Source organism: Acanthisitta chloris, unplaced genomic scaffold (assembly GCF_000695815.1).
Source record: "Acanthisitta chloris isolate BGI_N310 unplaced genomic scaffold, ASM69581v1 scaffold4317, whole genome shotgun sequence".
Classification (NCBI taxonomy): domain Eukaryota; kingdom Metazoa; phylum Chordata; class Aves; order Passeriformes; family Acanthisittidae; genus Acanthisitta; species Acanthisitta chloris.
In genome coordinates this window covers 4,455-24,994 of record NW_008681922.1, presented here as the reverse complement: position 1 = coordinate 24,994, position 20,540 = coordinate 4,455, and the positions used below count along the sequence as shown (strand labels likewise).

The 20,540-nt window shown below is 33.4% G+C and overlaps 1 protein-coding gene across 1 annotated transcript in view; it reads right to left on the bottom strand.

The window, feature by feature from the left end:
- The window catches only part of LOC103805620 (CUB and sushi domain-containing protein 3-like), a gene marked incomplete at both ends in the record, with an annotated part of 55,706 nt that overhangs the window by 33,244 nt on the left and 1,922 nt on the right, over nt 1–20,540 (bottom strand). Inside the window, 4 exons of the mRNA XM_009078274.1 lie at nt 9,766–9,939; nt 11,581–11,775; nt 13,120–13,305; nt 19,022–19,210. Of these exons, the coding sequence (XP_009076522.1) occupies nt 9,766–9,939; nt 11,581–11,775; nt 13,120–13,305; nt 19,022–19,210 (744 nt within the window). The remainder of the gene's footprint in view (nt 1–9,765; nt 9,940–11,580; nt 11,776–13,119; nt 13,306–19,021; nt 19,211–20,540) is intronic.

Sequence of the window (20,540 nt, the reverse complement as noted above, 5' to 3'; positions counted from 1 at the left end):
CTGCAGCTACCATTTTAATCGGACTACTACTAACACCCTGACTGACAGGGTGTCAGGTTACTTTCTGACTCTGTCAGGTTACTTTCTGACTCTGTCAGGTTATTTTTGTACTGTTGCATTTGTTGTTGTTTTGCTGTGTTGTTCATATTAAATTGTACTTCTGACTTGGAGTCTCTCACTGGTTTGCTTTCAAACCAGCACAGTAACATCTTTGGAGCACTAACTATATTGCACAAATAATGGTGAACATCTCACTACTAGTAAAGAAAGAGGTATTTTTTAAATAGCAGAGCCTACTTCGATCCCCATGTAAGATTTCTAAAGTGAAAAATAAAGAAATCTAAATGTATGAAAAAATATTATAAAACTATATTATAAAACTGTAATTCTATCATGAGAGAATTCTAAATCAACCTATTGTTACAGTATTAAGGAAGTAAATACCATTAAAAAAAGGATATTCCAGAGTTATGACACATTTTTCATCTCAAATTTAAAAAGAAATAAAAAAAAACATTTGCAGGATTTTTCTTCAGTTTTCACTATGTTTTTCAGTTTTTCAGAAAACAATTTTGTCTGAGGGATATTAAAAAAAAAACATTAAAACCAAAACAAACAAACAAACCAACACAGCAAAAGAAAAAGCAGTAAAAACAAGCCAACACCCCAGACTGATGGGTTCAGCTTTACTCATATTATTTTCAAAATACCATCTGTCATGTAGGTGCATGTGGTAAGCAGTTCACTATGCTTGCTACTGAAAGTCTATGTATGGTATACATAGTTCCTATTGAAAGAACATTTGAGAACATTACTGGAATTTCCAATAATTTAAGCAAACGTGTAATTTCCACAAGATGCAGTAAAGTCAGACACTCATTATTATTTTCCAGATTTTTTTTTCCTATTTTTGCTTTCTTTTCCCATTCTATTTTGCACATCCATAGAGATGTTCTCCCTCAGAGGAAATAAAGACCTTCAACTTATGATATCATTACTTCTCTGATAGCAAGAGGAGGGGAAAAAAAATGAAGGCAAAGGAAAAAATAAAACAGCTCCTAAAGGAACAACCCCCCCATCACTATCCACAAACATATCCGTAGGAGTAATTATTACTTCGTTTCTGTTCCATTCTATTTTAATTTTTGTTTCATTTCTTCTAAAAGTAAGGTGTTTTATTATTTTTCTCAATATTCCTACAATACTTCCTTTTAACATTTTCCTATTAAGATACATGTGAAGCAAAGGATTCCAAAATGTTCATTATACATTTAGGATATGCTCATATTCATTACTGCATATTCTGGTAGATTTTATGATCAATTCTGGTTTTAATTGTTTTTCATGACTTCCATTTAAACTCATATTTTAAGTGCTTTGTGACAAATAGATATTTATTTTCCCTTATTAAAATTCTGAAATTAATTTTTTAAGTGCCATTCAGTAGCCTTTTCTGCTTTACATTGTACATTATGTATTTGCATGTATATATAGGTGCATATATATAAAAACATTGTTTGGCATTTTGAAGGGTTTTTTTGGTTGTGAAAAGTTTTCAAGGCTTTCAGATTACTGCTGATTCTTTGTTAGTCTCAGAAAAACAAATACTGCACATGCAGTGTTTTCTGAGAAACTGCATTTGTTTCTGAGCAAGACATTATTGTGCAATGGCATCAAAGATCAACTCTATTCCTTCAATTTCTCTCACAGCTGTATCCCTAAAACCTTTTGCCGCTCACTTGTATCATGTATGTCTCCCACCATGTAACTGGTGTCAGTTTTGTCACACTGGTGTAACAAGAAACAACATGATTTCCCTACTGCAAAAAACATAGTGCAAAACCATATAGAATATAATTTTAAATCTGTTCTCATTTTGGAAATATGTCATACTTATCCCAATCGAATCACTATGGAAAAAGAAATTTTAGTTGTGAAATGTGATATAATGAAACTGAATAAAATTATAGCACTGATTATTGTAATAACTAGCTAAGATTCATAATAATCACAAGGTGTGGCTAACTGTTTTTTGCAATGAGACAGAGAAATTATTCCTCCTAAATGCAATTCAGATACAAAACTACTCAGAGCTAAGCTCTGTAGGTGGAGTGTTTTCACTGAAGACTGAGTGCAAATAACCAAAGTCAGCATCATATAGACAGAAATCTCTGTGAATATGACCAAAATATGCCAGAAAACTATGGCAAAAAACCCAAACAAATCCCCCCCCAAAAAAACCCAAAACAGATAAGGCAATAGAAAGTAAAGGACTGCTGAGAAAAAGCTGAGTACTGCTGGGCAATTAAAGAGAAGTTCCCAAAGATTTCAGGTTCTGTTATCCAACCACCTCCCACTTGAGTAGTTGCTTTTTTTGTTGTTGTTGTTTGGGGTTTTTTTCAGTTTTCCCATTTTCCAGGAAATTTACTTTGGAAATAGAAGAAGAAATATTTAATAAATACTTTTTCTATCATCACTCCTATTTCAACAGCCAACATGTTATTGAATATTTAATTATCAGGGATAAATGACTTAATACTACTGTTGTTATCATCTAATGGAATATCACTTGTTTATCCCCAAAGTAATATTCAGATTCTAAGACCAATTGCAAGCAAAATCACAACTGCTGTAAATTTGGAAGGCTAAGGCTATTGAAAATAAATACAAAAATAAAGCAATTATATAAGAGTTGTGGGAAACATGGGACAGAGGAAGTGATTCCAGCAGTAAGATCAATATTGTACTTCTGATCCACATTTATCAGAATGAGAAAGTGAGAGAAAAAAAATACACCGTTGCATGGTTCATAGACAAATACAAGCATAACAAATAGGACATTTACTGTACTGCATTAAGGACTGGGTTATGGACATAAGAAAGGCTGAAAAAAATTAGCAAACACCTCCATTCAAATATTTCCAATAACTGATTATCATAATTACTATTACTGGGGGGAAAGTATATTCTAACACCCTAGTAGCAAATAGCTGACTTCACATTAGGTTAGGATTCTGGACTACTTTAGACTAGGCTATTCTAGAGTGTTTTCATGATAGCTTGGTTCATTGCCAATGTCTCTATTTTAGTGCTGTACCGTAAGACAGGATGTAGCTTCATCTTTTCTATGATACAGATAGAAATGACCTATGCAGCAATTCTATGAATCCAGATGAGGACACTAAGTCTTATTGTAACCTCCATTTTATAATACTGAATCAAAAGATCTGACTTTTGTACTGAAAATGAGTGAATGCTCAAAAAAAGAAACTAAATGTAAAAGTTTTACTGAGTAGCAGATTTGAAACGGGAAATAAGCAGAATAATATCCTCAATTTCCAGTCTAGCCAAACTTGACATGAATAACTAAACAAAACTGGTCAAAAATTAGGAATGAAGGACATTAGTAACCTGTGAGCATCAAAAAAACCTATCTAACATGACATGAAATCCAGCTCTAGCAATGAAGAATGAGCATAATAACTTAATGTCAGAATCTTTGAAACGTTAGCTGTAAATTAGGTTTCTCTTCTGCAGGTTGCTCTCAGAGATGAAAGAGTAGGAATAAATGAATACAGAATCTTTACATTAAATGACAAAAACGTGCCTATGCTTATTTTAGTTGTCAGTAGTGTCAAACATGAGCATAGTAGTGAAAGAAATCTACATACCAATGTATTATTGAAAAAAAAGAGATCTATGTTATTATACAACAAAGTTAATTAACCTGTCAAGATGACCACTTCTGAGGAGGGAAGAATTATTTGCTGACTTTTATTTTTAATTCTTTTCAGGATTTGCATTTCTTATAAGGACATAAGAAGGCATGGCCCTGGACAAAATAGGGTTTGGGGTCTTTCTCCTGCTATTTTCAGAACATCCTCGTCTTGACAGCTGTTCAAGATCTATTAAAACTCTTCAGGATGAATGGTAAACTTCATTTAAATCTTTCTTTAATCCATGGCCCACAGAGGGAAGTTCTCTGCTGAATTCTTTGAAATGACTGAATAATTCTTGAAAGATGAAACTTCATATACCTAATTTGAATGTCTAGTTGTTATTATTATGTAGTAGTACTGAAGAACAAAGAGAAGCATATGGTTAACTCTAGATATATTAATTCAGTATCACTGGAGATGCAGGTTCCTTTTAATTGAAATACCACAAGTTTAAAAAAGGATGTTTAAAAACAGTGAAGATAAAGAAGTTACTCGCTTGTATATTTTTCCAAAAGTTTTAAGGATGAAAATAGTGGCAGAAAGGTTATACTTCAGAGGTTACACAGCCACGGAAACCTTTCAGTGACTGAAAGCTGATTGGGAATATAAAAACTGCCACTGATATATTAATGTACTGAATATTCTTCACTGTCAGCTTACATGGTTGCTTTGCCCCAGACACTCTGTCTGTTATTCTTTTCACCCCGTTGACAGCATTGCTCTGTACAGAACTGTTGGATAACTGGCTTTCCCTTTATGAGTAACAAGCTGCCACCGATGACTCATTAGTATTTGAAACTGGTATTTTTGTATTAAAAAAGAAATGAGGGATGACTAAAACTGGGGCAAATATTCCTCAGCTAACAAGACAAATGTTGTGCCTACGCTAGAAGTTTGATTCAGAACTTCCTTGCAAATCTTAAATGTTCTGAGTGATTTTGTTTTCCTTTCAGAGGAAGCACACTAAGAAGCTGAATTCTAGCTGCACAAAACAAAAAGACAAAGTGGTCAAAATGACGGACAGATCCTTTTGACAACTTAGAACCGTATGAGTAATGATGACATTTAGCCCAGAGGACTACACCAGATACCATCCAAGGAAAATTCTCTGAAGCATATGTAATGCAGAAGTAGAGAATTCAGAATGAATTATTTGTCTCATGATCTGCTTTTTCTGCTGGATTATTTGTTAATGTAGACAAAGACACAGTACGTGAGGTTTAGTATATATCTTAGGAGAATAGATGAAAGGCATTCCCGATATGGGTACATGAAAAGTATGAACAAATGTGGACATTTATATACATTCTAACCCAAGTAGCTTTTTTTCTACTCTCTGACTGCCTTTACTAAAAACTTTTATAGTATTAGTCACGTATTGGAACCACACTTAGTTATGTCTTATTGATTGAGTCAACTCCATTCTTTGCTTTTGCATTTTAATTCATATGGACATTTTTGTAATGGTGCACTTACTTCTCAAGTGAACTAAGATAACATAATTTATTTATGTCACAACTAACAACAAAATATGAGATCTTACAGACCTTTAAAAATTTGATCATATTTCATTTTTTATCTTGATTTAAGATTTAATACTAATTTGCAGAACTGAATACACTTAGTGTTCCAGCAGTAGCTGGACACAATATTCCCGTAGGGAATAAGAACAATGACTTTTGGTAAATAAGGGAGAGAATATCAACAAATCTGTTTAATCAATATGTTTAGACATCAGGAGTAATTGAGAAAGAAGGAAATAAGAATTAAGTGTAGTCCAGCTGAGTTGCAGAGGATGGAGTCACAAGTTCATGAAATGTGAATACCAGGAGCAAGCTCACCAATCAATCAATCTTTGCACGTAACATTAACAGTGAGTACAGTCCCAGAAAGAAATCCGAATGCTTTGGAGTAATCTAAGAAAACAGTTGCTGCGTAATATATAAGAAGAATTGTATCCTACAGAAAGATTTTCCAAAGCATGCTATACTTTTCTTTCATAGTTTTACTTTGTTGAGTGTTTCTGACTGTGTTTTCTGAAATGCTTACCAAAATAATAGAGGAAACATTTTAGAAGCCAATAAAAGACCGCAAGAAAACTCTTTTAGGAAAAAAAAAAAGAGGAAAAATAGTAGACCTGATCCTCAAATCATTATGTGCCAAAGAAATTACTTCATAGTGCTTCTCCTTTGAGCTAATTAAAAAAATTGAAACTAGTGCCAATGAGGAAAGGGAAAACAATTCAATATTAGAGAAATCTTAGGACACTTGTGGGAATGTTTTTCACCATTCACATATCGGTTAATCCAAAAGTTAATCTGAAAGTACTATGGAGTTTCCACTCTAGGAAATGCTCAGTTTAATAAATATATGATTATGGACATTAAAAGAAATACATTTAAAAAGTGTTTTTATTGTTATGAAAATATATTTTGATGATAATTGTTACTACTGTATTAGAATAAATAAAACTAATGTCATAAAAGAAAATAATGTAAATATGCTGTTTTCATGTAAATATAAATATAACAATTAATTTGTTAATCAAATATTTAATTTTTTTTCCATGAGGAAAGTGTATAACAAAATCACAGATTTGTTAGTCTGTATTTTAGAAGTAAAAATCTATTCTATATATCTGAATGCTTCTCCAGGATTTATTACATAGACTTTTCCCTAGAAACTGTTTCAGTGTTTTCAGTACAGAAAAATATCAAGCACAATAAATTCAGAACCAGTCTGTAACCTTAGAAACACAACAGTAGTGATTTTTCTTTGCCTGTTATTTTACTCTAAAAGACTAGTGAATTTTTCATTTTTTTAATCATAAAATCTTTTGAAACATTTATTAATTTTTAAAACTTCAGAATTACTTCAGAAGTTCTCTGCTGTTTTGTTTTGCTTATTTTTTCAATTTGAACATTGTTTCCTCTCACCAGCTATGAAGAACAAGAATACAGATGCAGAACTCAATTTTCAACCTCATTCAATTCAAATGGAGATTACTACATTAATGTGATTAATCACGGAGTACTACATTGTTATTTAGGTATTCTTTAAAGAAAAAAAGTGAGATTCAGAAAGGAGGGCAGTTGTGTTATGTGTTCTAATTCTCTTTGACACAGATTCAGTACTGATAAAGCGTTATCCTCCTTGTAGTAAAAGAAGCTGGAGTTAAAAAAGAAAGACAAAGAGCTACAAAAACTATCAGCATATTCTGACACTATTACAGTTGTCATTAAAATCATACACTACTGTTCACAATGTCATGGAATTTTATTTGCATTGTAATTTAACTTGGATTTTAGTCAATGGTTTTGGTGATTTCATGCTTTCCTCTGTTCTAGTTCTCATCTAGATCTGATTAGGTTTAACATGAACTAGTTTTAAGTTCTGCTGCAGATATTTAGATTCTTGTTTATTCCACCCTTCATAAATTTTTTGACTTATATACAACTGGAATGAAAATCAAGTTGTCTAAATGAAATGTGGCACTTTTGAAAGAGATCATTTGTATTTTTAAAGAAAATACTTGGAAAAAATGTATTATTTTATCCCATAGGATTTCTTTAATGCTATCTAAGTCTACTCTTAAGGGCATCTTCAATAGTTAAAACAGAAATACACTGATATTCACTTCAGTCCAAGCATAACTACATTTTTCAGCAAGTAAAAGTGGAAAGATGTTTAGAGCTGTGAGCAGAAAAGCTTTAGAACCAAAAAGTGAAATTAACTTTTTTCTTTGCCATTTTTCAGTGATTGAAACAAATACCAGAATTCGCTGATAAGTTGCAAAAAATACATTTCTTGGACCATTAAAATGCCCACTCTGTAGATCTTTCTGTTGTATTTTATCTCCTCCTACATTCTAATATTTCTTTCGTTTCCTCTATTTCTTTCATCATCCAACAACCTTTTCTTTCTCAACCTTCTTAAAAACATTTTTTACTTCTGATTTGTCATTAGCTGAACCTATGCATCTATCTTAAGTCTCAAATCACTCATGGAAGAAATCAGAATTGAACTGAGTTAGTCTGGGTCTTTGTAGGAAGTTCATTCCTGCACAATGATATAATACAGAAGGCAGTGTTTTTGCAAGAGCAATAATGGCAACCATAATTCTCTCCCTTGTATAAATTTGCTGTCACTCGTTTCTCTTTTCTATTTTCCTTTCCTTTCCTTTCCTTTCCTTTCCTTTCCTTTCCTTTCCTTTCCTTGCCTTGCCTTGCCTTGCCTTTCCTTTCCTTTCTTCTTTACTATAGAATATGTATACTACATTCTGATTCTTGGAGAAAAAATTTTATTCATGTCATCTTCAACAATTTCCTATCATTAAGGCTATGAAGATAAACATTTGAAGATTTATTATAGTCCTATAATTCTGATACAACAGGTGTCTGTTTGACTACTGTTTTCCCCTCAAGTCATACAGTTGTTTTAACACATTTTCTCACTATTTATTGTTACTGGATATTATAGTGTATGAACTTCATAATAATGAGTTTCTTCTGAGAAATAGGGGTCTTCTTTTCAGTTGCAAGGAAAGATTATGTAACCTGTTGCTATTATTAAGATTATATTGAATTTTTTTATTTCACTAGGCAAATGCAGGAGAAATTCAATTCATTTTGTGCTGATGCATGAGGTTATTTTGGCAAAATTCTTAAATACAAGTATTTTTCAAGGTGCTACTCACAAATAACAGACAGTTTGTCTGGGTTTAGATTAATAGTTCTCTGAGGAAATTTTTAACAATACTTCAGACTTCAATAGCTGCAAATTTTGTAGAAAAAAAACAGTAAAAATATTTAAAAAAGAAAAAAAAAGGCTGAACATTTTGATTGCACACATACTATGGTGCCCCAAAACTTTTACATTTTAAACAGTCTGTCTTATAATTTGTGACAACTTAGAAGAAAAAGAACATCAAACATGAAGATCTTTTCTTTTATTCCCCCATCTGCTAAATGATTTCCATTACAAATACAAAATAAAAACAAATCCTCTGTCCTTCTCAGCTGTATGTCAAGGAACATTCCAGCTTCAGACTTGTAGTTTGATAAGCAACACTTCTGGTCATTTGTGAATCATTCAAATTAAGCTTTAGTGAAGACTTGCACCAGCTAACTCTGTATTACAGAAGGAAAAATATTTGGGATGGAGAGTAGTCTGAAAAGGTAAATGGTAATCTGCACAAAGAGATAGTACAAAAAACTGCTATATTTAATGTATATATTAGTTCATCTCTTCTGAAAGTCTCAGTTTATGGATATTCTTTTATATTTCATGTACCCACAAATGATAATGTACAATATGACTTTCATATTGCATTCTAAATCAGAATCTTACCATAGCTTTGATTTCAACTGAAACTCACATTTTTTGATTACATATAAGTGTCTACAGTCAATAAAATAACCCAGATCAATGTACACAAAAATATAATTAATCAGAAAGGAGCCCCAAAATTGCTTCACATGTTCATTTTATTCATAAACAATTCAGGGAGTGGTGCCTGACTATTTTAAATAAGCCAAGTTGAATAAACATGTACAAGTAAAGGGTCTCAAATCTTATAAATAGTGTCTGGATAGTGACTTTGTCTCAGAAATAAAGCTGCAGTGGTCTTGTCAAAGTTTCCACAAACCTTTTTTGCTTGTTTTCTTCTATATCTTTTCAAGAGTACATTTTAGTTCTATAACAGCCACTGAGGTCAGGTCTACTATTCAGATATACTGAGGATATGTATTCAAGTTAGTATATATAGAATCAATCTGTCTTATTGTTTAGGTACAGTTCTATTTTAGAGACACACAGAAATCTCGTAGCACAGATTTTTCACCTTGGGAAGATATTAAAAAGGGATTTAATTTTTTAAAAGTTAACCATAATTGCAGTTTGATAAGAAAAACAACCCAGTCCAGCCACACACATGCAGAGCTCTCATCAATGTTTCTGCTAACACAAAGACACAAGCTGAGACTTTGCTTACTTTTGACTGCTAGAGAGAAAGAAACTAGGCAAGTCATGACAGTAGTATCCATACCTAAACATCTGGTCTCAATTCCTCTCCAGAGTCCCGATGACAGACATTCCCTCACTGCGGAGCCAACTAGCATGTATCCTGAGTCACAAGTAAATATAGCTGTAGATCCATATGTGATTTGAGTTCCAATCTTATTTCCATTTGGAGGCGTAGGAAGTTCTCCACAAGAAATAACTTCATGTCAAAAGCAAAACAAAACAGAAATGTACAGCTGAATTCTACACATATAATAATACTTATCAACTAGTGACACTTATCAGCTAGGCAACCAGATAAGTAAATTACACACCTTAAAATATTTTGTTCTGTAGTAAAAATAGATTAAAAACTCTGCAAACCAAAACTACTACTTGCCCAGAAATAATACTTAGAAAGAGAGCAGAAAGGCCAATTAAAATTGTTTCTGTAAAGTTAAAAAAGCCTGCCATTCAGAAAATTATTAATGCTATTTAATTACCTTGGTTTTATCAAGTACTTTTTCTGCATATTGGAGCAATACAATTGTTGTTATGATCTTTGGGAAGTTGTCATTTTTATCTTTTGTTTCATAATGAAATTCTGACTCTAGCATTCATGAATTATATTTTTATAATAAGTGAACTACGTTCAACCAATTCCTTGCAATTTCTTTACAATACATAGCATTTTTTCCATCAAAATAATACTTTAAGCAATTTTCTTTCAATAATTAATAAAAAGAATGTTACTATTAATAAACAAGAAGGTGAAAGAAGCTAGTGCACTTTATGCTAAAAAAAATATAAGTGGCAATATTTCAAACCAAACTTCTCAAAACAGTGAAAAATAGTTTTTCCTTTAGAAAAAAAGTGTTACAAATACTAATTTAGTGCGCATAATATCTATATACACAGAGATTTGTATAGATACAAACATATACACAGTCTTTACAGCACTAGCAGAGGTGAAATATTGCAATTAACTTTTAAAAATTCTCTAAATTATGAGATTTCCAGTTATAATGAACTTAAAATTAAGGGTCATTTCCAGTAAAATTAATCTATCTTTGGAATTGCATTTTGCAACCTCTTCTTTTTATAATTTTAAATACACTGTCAATGAATTCTAAATATATTCTAAGCCTCACTTATCTGGCTTATCTACAGACTTTTAAAGCATGCGTGGATTTATACACACATCACCAAAAGCTCAGTCATATCCCTGTCTATCAGAGTGTACATCACATGTTGTTTCATAAAGGGAAAGACTTTTGAGGCTTCAAAGTGTAACCAGATCTCCACAGTTTTGAAAAAGATATGTCTAAATTTTAATACATAAAGAAACTTTTTTTTCACGGGGTGGGGGAGGGAAGCCTAATTGTAGGCACACATTTAGTTGGCTTAAACACCTGAATATTCATTACTTATTCTTTGAAAATTAACTACTGCAGGTTATCAGGATATCACCTAATGGTAGGAACGATGTGGATGAGTCCAAATGCACGTTATATGGTAACTAGCTGAAAGGAGAGGTCTTTTTTTTTTTGCATTTTTCTAGACTATACAGCATTCCTGATCTAGAAGAACATATAGAAAGATGCACACTACTACTTTTTTTTACCTTTATAGATTTAGGGACCTTCAAAATCCAGACATGTGCTTAGAGATATGTCCTCGTCAGTAACCTAATAGGTTGTATGTGCAAACAATATCCTTTAGGATACCCAGGAATTCCAGCAAAGAAAAATGCTTTCTAATTAACTGGTTTGATACTTAATTAGTTAATTTCTAATTCAGTCAGTAAAATATTTTTATCTGAAGTCTGTACAGCAGATGCAGATATAACATACATACTCACTTTGACAGTAAGGTCGCTCATTTCTCCAACTCCAGGTGCCATTAGCAAGACACTCGATAGATGCTGGTCCCAAACCATAATACCCTGGATCACAGCTGAAAACTACTTTTGTTTTATACTCATAATGTGAGCCATTCACTATTCTCCACCTTCCATGTTCCAGTGTAAAAGAATTGATGCTTGGACATGTAACAACTTCCAAAATAACAAAAACAAAAACAAAAACAAAAAAAAAAATCAGTTATTTGTGGCTTAGTACAAGCAAATTAGGAAAACTCTGTGTACTGTTATTAATTCAAAAAATGTGTTTTAAACAGTGACATAATCTTTGCAGACTAAGGCTGTATTTGAAATTGCCTGTGGTTAGCATGTATGGTTTATCTCATTTAACTAATAATCATCCAGAGAGAGCAGTGATTGTGTATGAGGAGTGATGTAATTGATGTAGATAAAAGCTATACCATGGTTGAATTCATGATGGACCTTCCATGACACTTTACATCAGGCAGCAGAATCTTTACTAAAATGTTAGCTACATTTCAATGCAGGAATTATTTTTCTACCCAGAAAAATTCTATGAGACCTAAAAGATTCATTTGAGAGGCTGTACACTGCTGACAGACAAAAAAATATCCACATCCAAGTTGTTTTTTCTGCAGATACACCTTTTTATCTCATGTCTTAATTCTATGCATTCTTCCTCCAGAAATATACAAAACCAACAAAATATAACAAAATATTCCACAACTTTAATATAGTAAAAAAAGGTTTAAAAAGCATAACAATTTTTTCCTATTTTATTTTTCTCCATTTGGATTGGTATTTTTGAAAGAAGAAAATGTATGACAGAATGCAATTTACAAGAATGAGGAATGAAAAAGGGAGAAAGGGAAAATCCTTGAAAATTACTCCAGAGCATGTTTCCTTTCGTTTACAGAATTCATTGGGTGAGATAATCTAAATCTCAATTTGCATCAGGGTCTCTGACATTTTGGTATCAGTCTTGCAATCACCTGGGGTTTCATATCCCATTTATAACTGCTCTACACTTCTGTTTGGGAGTAAACATGCATTTTCTCTGCAGCACTGTTCCCCCAAGTTTAGATGGTGTAGGTCTATAGTGATGGGCTGAATATAAATAATAAGCAGCATTTTCAAACAAGTATCCTAGAAGTTTGCAATTCTGGCTAGCAAAAAGGGTTTGCTAACAGTATGTGAATTGCACAACTCTTACTGAAGAGATGGCTTTTGCACAGACCTCTGCAATAATTAACTTTGATTTAGCTGTAAATTAATTATCAGTTTGTATTCTATAAGCTCTAGCATATTTCTTCTGCTGTCACAAAATGTTTCAGTACGTATCTTAGTTACATACATTTCAAATATGTATTTCATAACAATTTAATACCAGCAATAATTCATAGATGCAAGTAACCTGAAGATGAAAGTTTGAGTAATGTGAAGACCTGTGCCCTGGATAAATAAATAAAATGTACAGACAGGTTCTTACTCGCTGGAGACTCTTTACATGTTACTTACCTACACAGCGAGGTGTTTTATTATGATTGCTCCAGGTACCATCCGGCTGGCAGACTGCAGTAGTAAGCTCTTTGGCTGATAGTCTATATCCATCATTGCAAAAATAAGTAACACGAGTGCCAACTAAGTAATCTGTTGTTAATATCCCACCATTTAATGGAGCTTTAGGAATTCCACAAGATATTGCTGAGTAAAGAGAAAGACAGTTATTTTATATCTTCGATATAAGCCTCCACTTACCTTAAAAGTTTTATGCATTGCAATGCAACATCAATGATCTTAAATTCATAAAAGTATAATTTTAAACTCATTCACATGTGTTTTAGGCATGCAAATAAATTCCCCTAAAATTTTATGGAATTTGATCTAAGGAAGCTTTTGTCTTCTGATGGAGGAGATTAAAAATAAGAATAATGGCTTGCAACTCTGCAGCTAACCATTCAAAATGCAGAAGATAAAAAAAGTAAAGAGAATAGAGCATATATGGAAAAACTATGACCAGCATGGTTGAATGAGTAGGGCACCACTCTGAGACACTATGAATATAGTTTGTACTTCAGTTTACTTCCATCAGATGTATTGTGCGACCCTTGGCAAAACACTAAAATTAACTTGCAACATTCTACTTTTCCACAGCAAAGCAGAAAGAAAATACTCTTTTGAAAATATTGAATGATAGAATGGCCTGGGTTGGAAGGGACCATAAAGATTATTCAGTTGCAACAGCCCTGCCATTGGCACGGACACCTTTCACTAGACCAGGTTGCTTCTCCCATCCAATCTGGCCTTGACACTTCCAGGGATGGGGCATCCACAACTTCTCTAGTCAGTCTGTTCCAGTGCCTCACCACCCTCACAGAAAAGAATTCCTTTGATGTCTAATTTAAATCTACTCTCTCATTTTAAAGCCATTCCCCCTTGTACTGTCACTGCATACCTTTGGAAAAACTCCCTCTCCAGTTTTCCTGTAGGCTCACTTTAAGTACTGGAAAGCTGCTCTAAGGTGTCCCCGGAGCCTTCTCTTCTCCAGGCTGAACAACCCCAATGTTTTCAGCCTGTCTTCATAGGGGAGGTGCTCCATCCCTCTGATCACCTTCGTGGCCCTTCTTTGGACACACTTCAACAATGTTCTTCTTATGCGGGGCACACCAGACCTGTTCATTTGGGCAGACCTCCTGGCATTTTTGCCTGAATTTCTCTCAGTCAGGATACATCATTCCTGAGCTTGGAGGAGGTGATCCTATATATTAACCAGCTACGTTGGTCCCCTCTTGAACCTAGGACTTTATTCCATGGTACTTTACCAAACAAATCCCTGAAGAGGCCAAAGTCTGCTCTTCTGAATTCCAGGGTAGCAAGCTTGCGCCCTTCTCACTGCTCTAAGGAACTTAACTCAATAATTTCATGGTCACTGCACCCAAAGCTGTCCTTCCACCTCATATTTCTCACCAGCCCCTCCTTTCTGGTGAGAAGAAGGTCCAGCATATCACCTCTCCTTTCTGGCTCCTCCATTACTTAGAGGAGGAAGTTGAAAACACAAATAAAAGTGTAAGTCTCTTTTTTTGTTTGTTTGTTTTTTTAATAGAAAGTACCAAGAGACAATCTGGTTCTAAATAATGCTCTGTTTTGGGAACAAAAATGCAAGCTAAACCTTTTCCACATTCTAACATTGCATACCTAATGTAGGTCAGATAAAAAAAAGGAAAAAGGGAAAAAAAACGCTTAGGCACTTAACTCTGAAGTACCTTGAGCACTAAGAAAGTACCTATCATGCATACATAGGAAAGTTAATCCTCTCAGACTATGTCTAAATACTTGGGCCATGGGTGGGAAGTGCAATCTATTTTTACCCCTACTGGGAGCTGATCTGACATAAAACTGATCTGCTTCATAAGCAATATAACAGCCATGTGGCAAAGTATCAAAGCTAATAATCACAGCTAAGACACAGGTAAAGCACCAATACTATAACAATCTACAGAAGAGATGTGGTAATATCAATGTTAAAATATGCTTGGATTGTCGTGAAAAAAACCCTACATATGACATGTAAATTTTTTAAAAAAACAGACCACAGTACAGACACACTGTGCTGAAAAGACCACAGGAAACAATTGCTAATTTGCTCTCACCCTGTCTGGGCAACCATAAGCACATAATTCTTATGGCTACCACAATATCTACTGGCAACTAAAGGCAAACACATTTAGATGAAAATCAGAAAACCGTGATTAAGAAACAGAAGGCCCCAAGAAATTAATTAAATTCAATCTTCTAGAGGGTATGAGGACATGATCCAAGACAGAAAAAAAGTGACAAGTTAACTGAACCGGAATTTTCATGTTCCACTTTTTACTAAACATCTAATAAAGCTGTACTATTTCACTTGATAGTATCAAAGAAAGAAACTGAGTTCCCATGACACTAAAATGAAAACATGTGACCAAATTGGTGTTTGCTATTTCTCAGGTTCCTCTATAGCCTAGATTGCAGATTAGGTGGCTCTATCCATGCCAAGAGGATAACCAAAATCTTGTATTAAATAATACTCTTTACTGCATAACTGGCCAAATCTAACCTCTTCCTTTAAAAACACATGTTAATAATAATAAGAACATTCAGACAATAACACAGTGGCTAAAACCAAGTCCACTGTCTGTCACATCAGGGTCAGCATTCAGCATGGTATAAAAACTAATATCCATGTGCAAAATACTTGCAATGTGCAAACAATATTGATTATAATCCTGAGCACCAACCAATTCTGCAGCACTGTTCATTCACATACTGCAAATTCCGTCTCCTTTATCAATCAGCAAAACATAGAATTGTAGATACAACCTGAGATGTTTTATATCTAGCATTGAGAGTAATTACTCCTTCAGTATTCTAAAATCTCCTTTAATGACTTGATAGATTTTGAGTCACATTATCCATGTTAACAGAATCAATCTTGCGGCACAGGAAAAATATATCCCTCCTTAACCATAAATTTTTAAGAAACAAGATTCAACTTGGCACAACAAATGCTTGATAATGGACTTTCATGTAAACAATAGAGCTCCCAAGGGTAACTCAATGACAGTTTATAACAGTTTTGAACGGAATTTTGCATATGTGGTAACTTTCACAGAAGAGTTGTCCAGATAAGTTGTGAGTGCCCCATCCGAGGAAGTGTTCAAGACCAGCTTGGATAGAGGTTTCAAGCAACCTGGTCTAGTGAGCCATGTTCCTCCTCATCACAGGGGGATTGGAACTAGATGATCTTGGATCTAGCTACCTTTCACATCTCAGGAAGAAGAGAAAAAAAGTGGGTATCAATGCAGACATCAGTTCAGAGCTGGCAACATTTACCAGGAATATTTCAAGCGTAGGTGAGATTACTGAAGCTATTCAGTGATGCACTCCTCTGAAATTAACAAATTTAACATTCAACTTCTGAAGGATTAAGAAATTTTATGAAAAGCAAATTTTCTGTAAATTGCCTTACAAATCACTTTAAAAAATGCAAACTATTTATTTGAAATTCAATAACTATTATATTAACTATATGTTCTTGGTATTCTCTTTATTTATTTATCTTTAATGCTTTTTTAGTGCCTTAGTATAACTTGCATAATAATCACCGGTTGTGCAACACTGTTACAGATAATTTACATTACTGAGGTAATGAACTTTTCCAGATATAGTGCTATGCTTTAAACTTCAGTTACTTAATGCCTATACCTATAATTCCTGTAAAAGCATTTGCCCATTACCTATATATGATATTATAAAATACTAATACTGGTTTCTGATGAGGTCTGTGGTAGGCGATGTTTATTTGCAAGACAAATGCTTCACAATTAAAACCAAGAATCATATAATTCTGGCATAGAAAATAAAAAAGAAAATGTAAAATATAACTGGGAGAACAACAAACATTTTAAAACACTGGATCTTCTGAGATCCTCATCTTGGAGGCAGAAAAAAAAATGTGCTGTTTTGAAAGAAATTGCAAAATTGCAAGTATATTTTCCTGAACTTCCACTTCTATGTCAAAATAAAGTCTAGTACCTTTTTTTCATTTGGCAATTTTACATTCATATACGTGAAAGAACTGAAAAAAAAAAAAGTGCCTTTGCAATTTATGCTACGAATGATAGATAATGTGAAGTAGAAGGTAAGGCTGTGACACTGTCTTCTGATATCACCTGGCAAAAGAGTTGGCAAATTTTGACTGGCAACTATAATGCTTGTTAAAACAAGTTGTTCATACTGAATACAATGAAGTTCTATAACTCACTAGGCCATACTCAAAAAAGTTAGAATTACTTCGTGGTGAAGCTGTACTGCTCAGGATTGGGGGAAAAGGCGAAGTTTTTGTGTCTTGTAAGTGTCCTATGGTGTTCTCAATCATTTCATACAATAAACTGAATCTTCTGTATCATCTGGGTATGTGGAATAGTGTTCATCTCAGCAAAACAATAAGGAGCTTAGATGATGTATGGAAACAGCTTATTCCCAAAGTGTTTTGCACTAATGTGTCTTTAAGATGAATATAAAGAATTTGCTGGTTTGAGTTGCTGGTACTTAACATGGCCAGAAATCGCTTTCCGTCACAAGGACTTGTTAGAAGAATTCAATGAAGTTCATGTCATGTGTCAAATCTGGCTCCATAATTATAATTAACTAAGTGTGATTCAATTAATAAATACATTAATTTTCAGTACACTAACAGCTGGTACCAACAGCCTTTGTACTTGATCAGACAATGTGAGATTAGTAAGCACCTAACTTCACTTGTTTCTAAAGTGTTATCTGAGCATTGCAACTATTTTCATTCCTGAACTCTATTCAGATTGTTGAGAATAATCATCTGGTATTTGAATTTGCTAAGCTAGGTTTGTTTGCAGGTTTGGTGTTTTGGCTTTTTTTAATTCCACATTGTCTTATACATCTAATTAAGAGTTTGAACAAGTTCTGCAAATAAGTGCCATGAAAGCAATCCTTGGGTGAAAATCGTAAGGAATGATAGGCAGCAAATGCATGCCTGTTTTGTTTTTTTTTATTAAGGACTTTTAGATTTTAAAAATATAGGTACATACATTAAGAGATGTTTATCAAAAACCTGTGAAACTGAGTGTTTTTTTTCCTTTTGCATTAGAAATCTAGAGTTCAAAGACTTTTTGTCAAAAAAAACTTGTGGGTAAAGTAACATGGAACATTTCTATAGCAGTTTTCTTATTGACAACAAAATATATACATTTTGAATAAACACATCTGAAAATTTTCATGAAAAAATCATCCCAATCATTCACTGAATAGAGACATAGGTAAGTTATCAGAATAATAACATTCTTTTTAGGAAAGAAAGAATTAGAACTCAATTGCTATGGGTATTAAACAACAATTTCCTTCTAACTGTTAAGCAAAATATTTTTTGCTTTTATAAGAAACAAAATATATGGTTAACATGATGAATTATCTTTTAAATTTCAATTCAAACCACAATACATTAGAATGGCAGCATAGATAATGATTTCCTGGCCCAGTTTCCCATTCTTGGAAATTCAAGTTTCAGGTCTTCTTTTTAATATATATACTCTTCTAGAATCATGATAATTGTAAATGAACCTTCTCAATGATTCCATATTTTAAATGTGTATTGGGGGAGAGATTATCTCACAGTGATATAGGTTATTCATAGTATCTGCCAGTCTTAGCAAATACTCTTGAAATAGTGTTTCTAAAAACCACATTTTTTTAAGTAAGTTTTATGATGTAGAAAAATTTTGGTACAGAAGTACGACCATGAAATGTTCAGCCGCTATTCATTTTAAGTCAGAAGACTGATGATTTACATTAGAAAAGGAAAAAGAAAGTTTCTTAGAGTATATTTTTTTTGAATTAAAGGATTTACCTTGACAAGCTGGGACTGGAACGTCCCATGAGTAATAACCATATGGAGACTTCCTGCATACAGCAGTACTTTTCCCAATGAGCCGAAACCCTCGATCGCAAGCCCAGCGAACCATACTGTTGAGCTGTCCACCTGTCTGACTGACAATGAAACCGTGTGGAGGGGACTCTGGAGTACTACAGTAGAGAGCTTTAAACATAAATATTGAATAAAAAAATATGCATTTAGAATTCAGGTGACAATTCTTGACAAATTCTTGTTGCATTCAGTGGACATACAATAAGAAGCTGAGAATACATCACTAAAAGTTGAATTTTGTGGACTGATCATGCATGCATCAAGCAATTTCACAAAGTATAAAGGTGAAAAAATTGAGCTTTATAAGCACTTTATAAACTTCAGGTTTCAGCAGCCACAAAAGAAGTGGAGTCATAGCTCACTTTTATAACTGGCCATTGTTTTGCTTTTTGGTTTGACTTGGATTTTTTTCACCATCTTCTTTTTAGATCAAATAAGCTACATAACTTTATGGTCAAATTTATCGCAATTGTATATATTTCAGTAGTACGGAAATTTTTGAAAGAAGGAAACATTTGGTGTATCCTGCACATAATTCTTTTCAAATAAGTCTTTTCTTTCTGGTCCTAAATAAGCTATTTTTCACAAGTTCTGTGTTATAATGAACTGAAGTGAAAAATTTGAAATAAATCTTATTCATATTTATGAGTGCCACCATAAATCCATGGCAAAAATACTGAATCTGCTTTTAGTTGTTGCTGATTTATTTAGAACACAGTAGGTCCTACAGAAGTCTTATCTAGAGACTGAAAAAAAATCAGAAATTTTTATGAAAGCAAAACATACCTTTAAGAGATACAGTTTTTATAATTTTAAATTATTTATGTCCTTTAGACTCTCTGACATTAAAGACTAGTTGCTTATCATATTTCTTTTAGCTCCCTTGTTAAGTTTGGTTACCTTGTCACAGGAGTGGACCAGAAGGATCTTTTAACCTGGTAACCAGCTTAAGATGAATATCATTTGTGTTAGAGTTTAACTTGGTCTCTGATTGGGTAGGTTCAAGGCTACTAGCCAAGATGGCCATTGTAGAAAAGAAAATGATGCTGGGGAGGTTTGTTTCCAAGTGCTTCCTTTATGCTTTGAAGAAACATTGATAACTATTGGTATCTATTTTCTCAAGAAAATGAAGTGCTGCTCCTCTTGCTTTTTAAGCCTTTCCATGTACCATGACTTACTTTGGATCAAAGTTTTTCTCAGGCTTCCTCTGCCCAGGATGGAGTCATATGGCTGTTTACTCCTTATTAAAGCAAAGAGCAGAATGAGCAGCACTGCCATAAGTTTCAGTGCACATACTATGAAAACATTTTCTTTCTTGCACTAAATTTCTCCTGCCTTATACTCTCTCCTGGAAGAACCACAGATGTAGACTCCTCTACTTCTTCAGTGTATAAGAAAATATACTGACATTTTCTAAGTGATACAGATCATAGGTAACTAT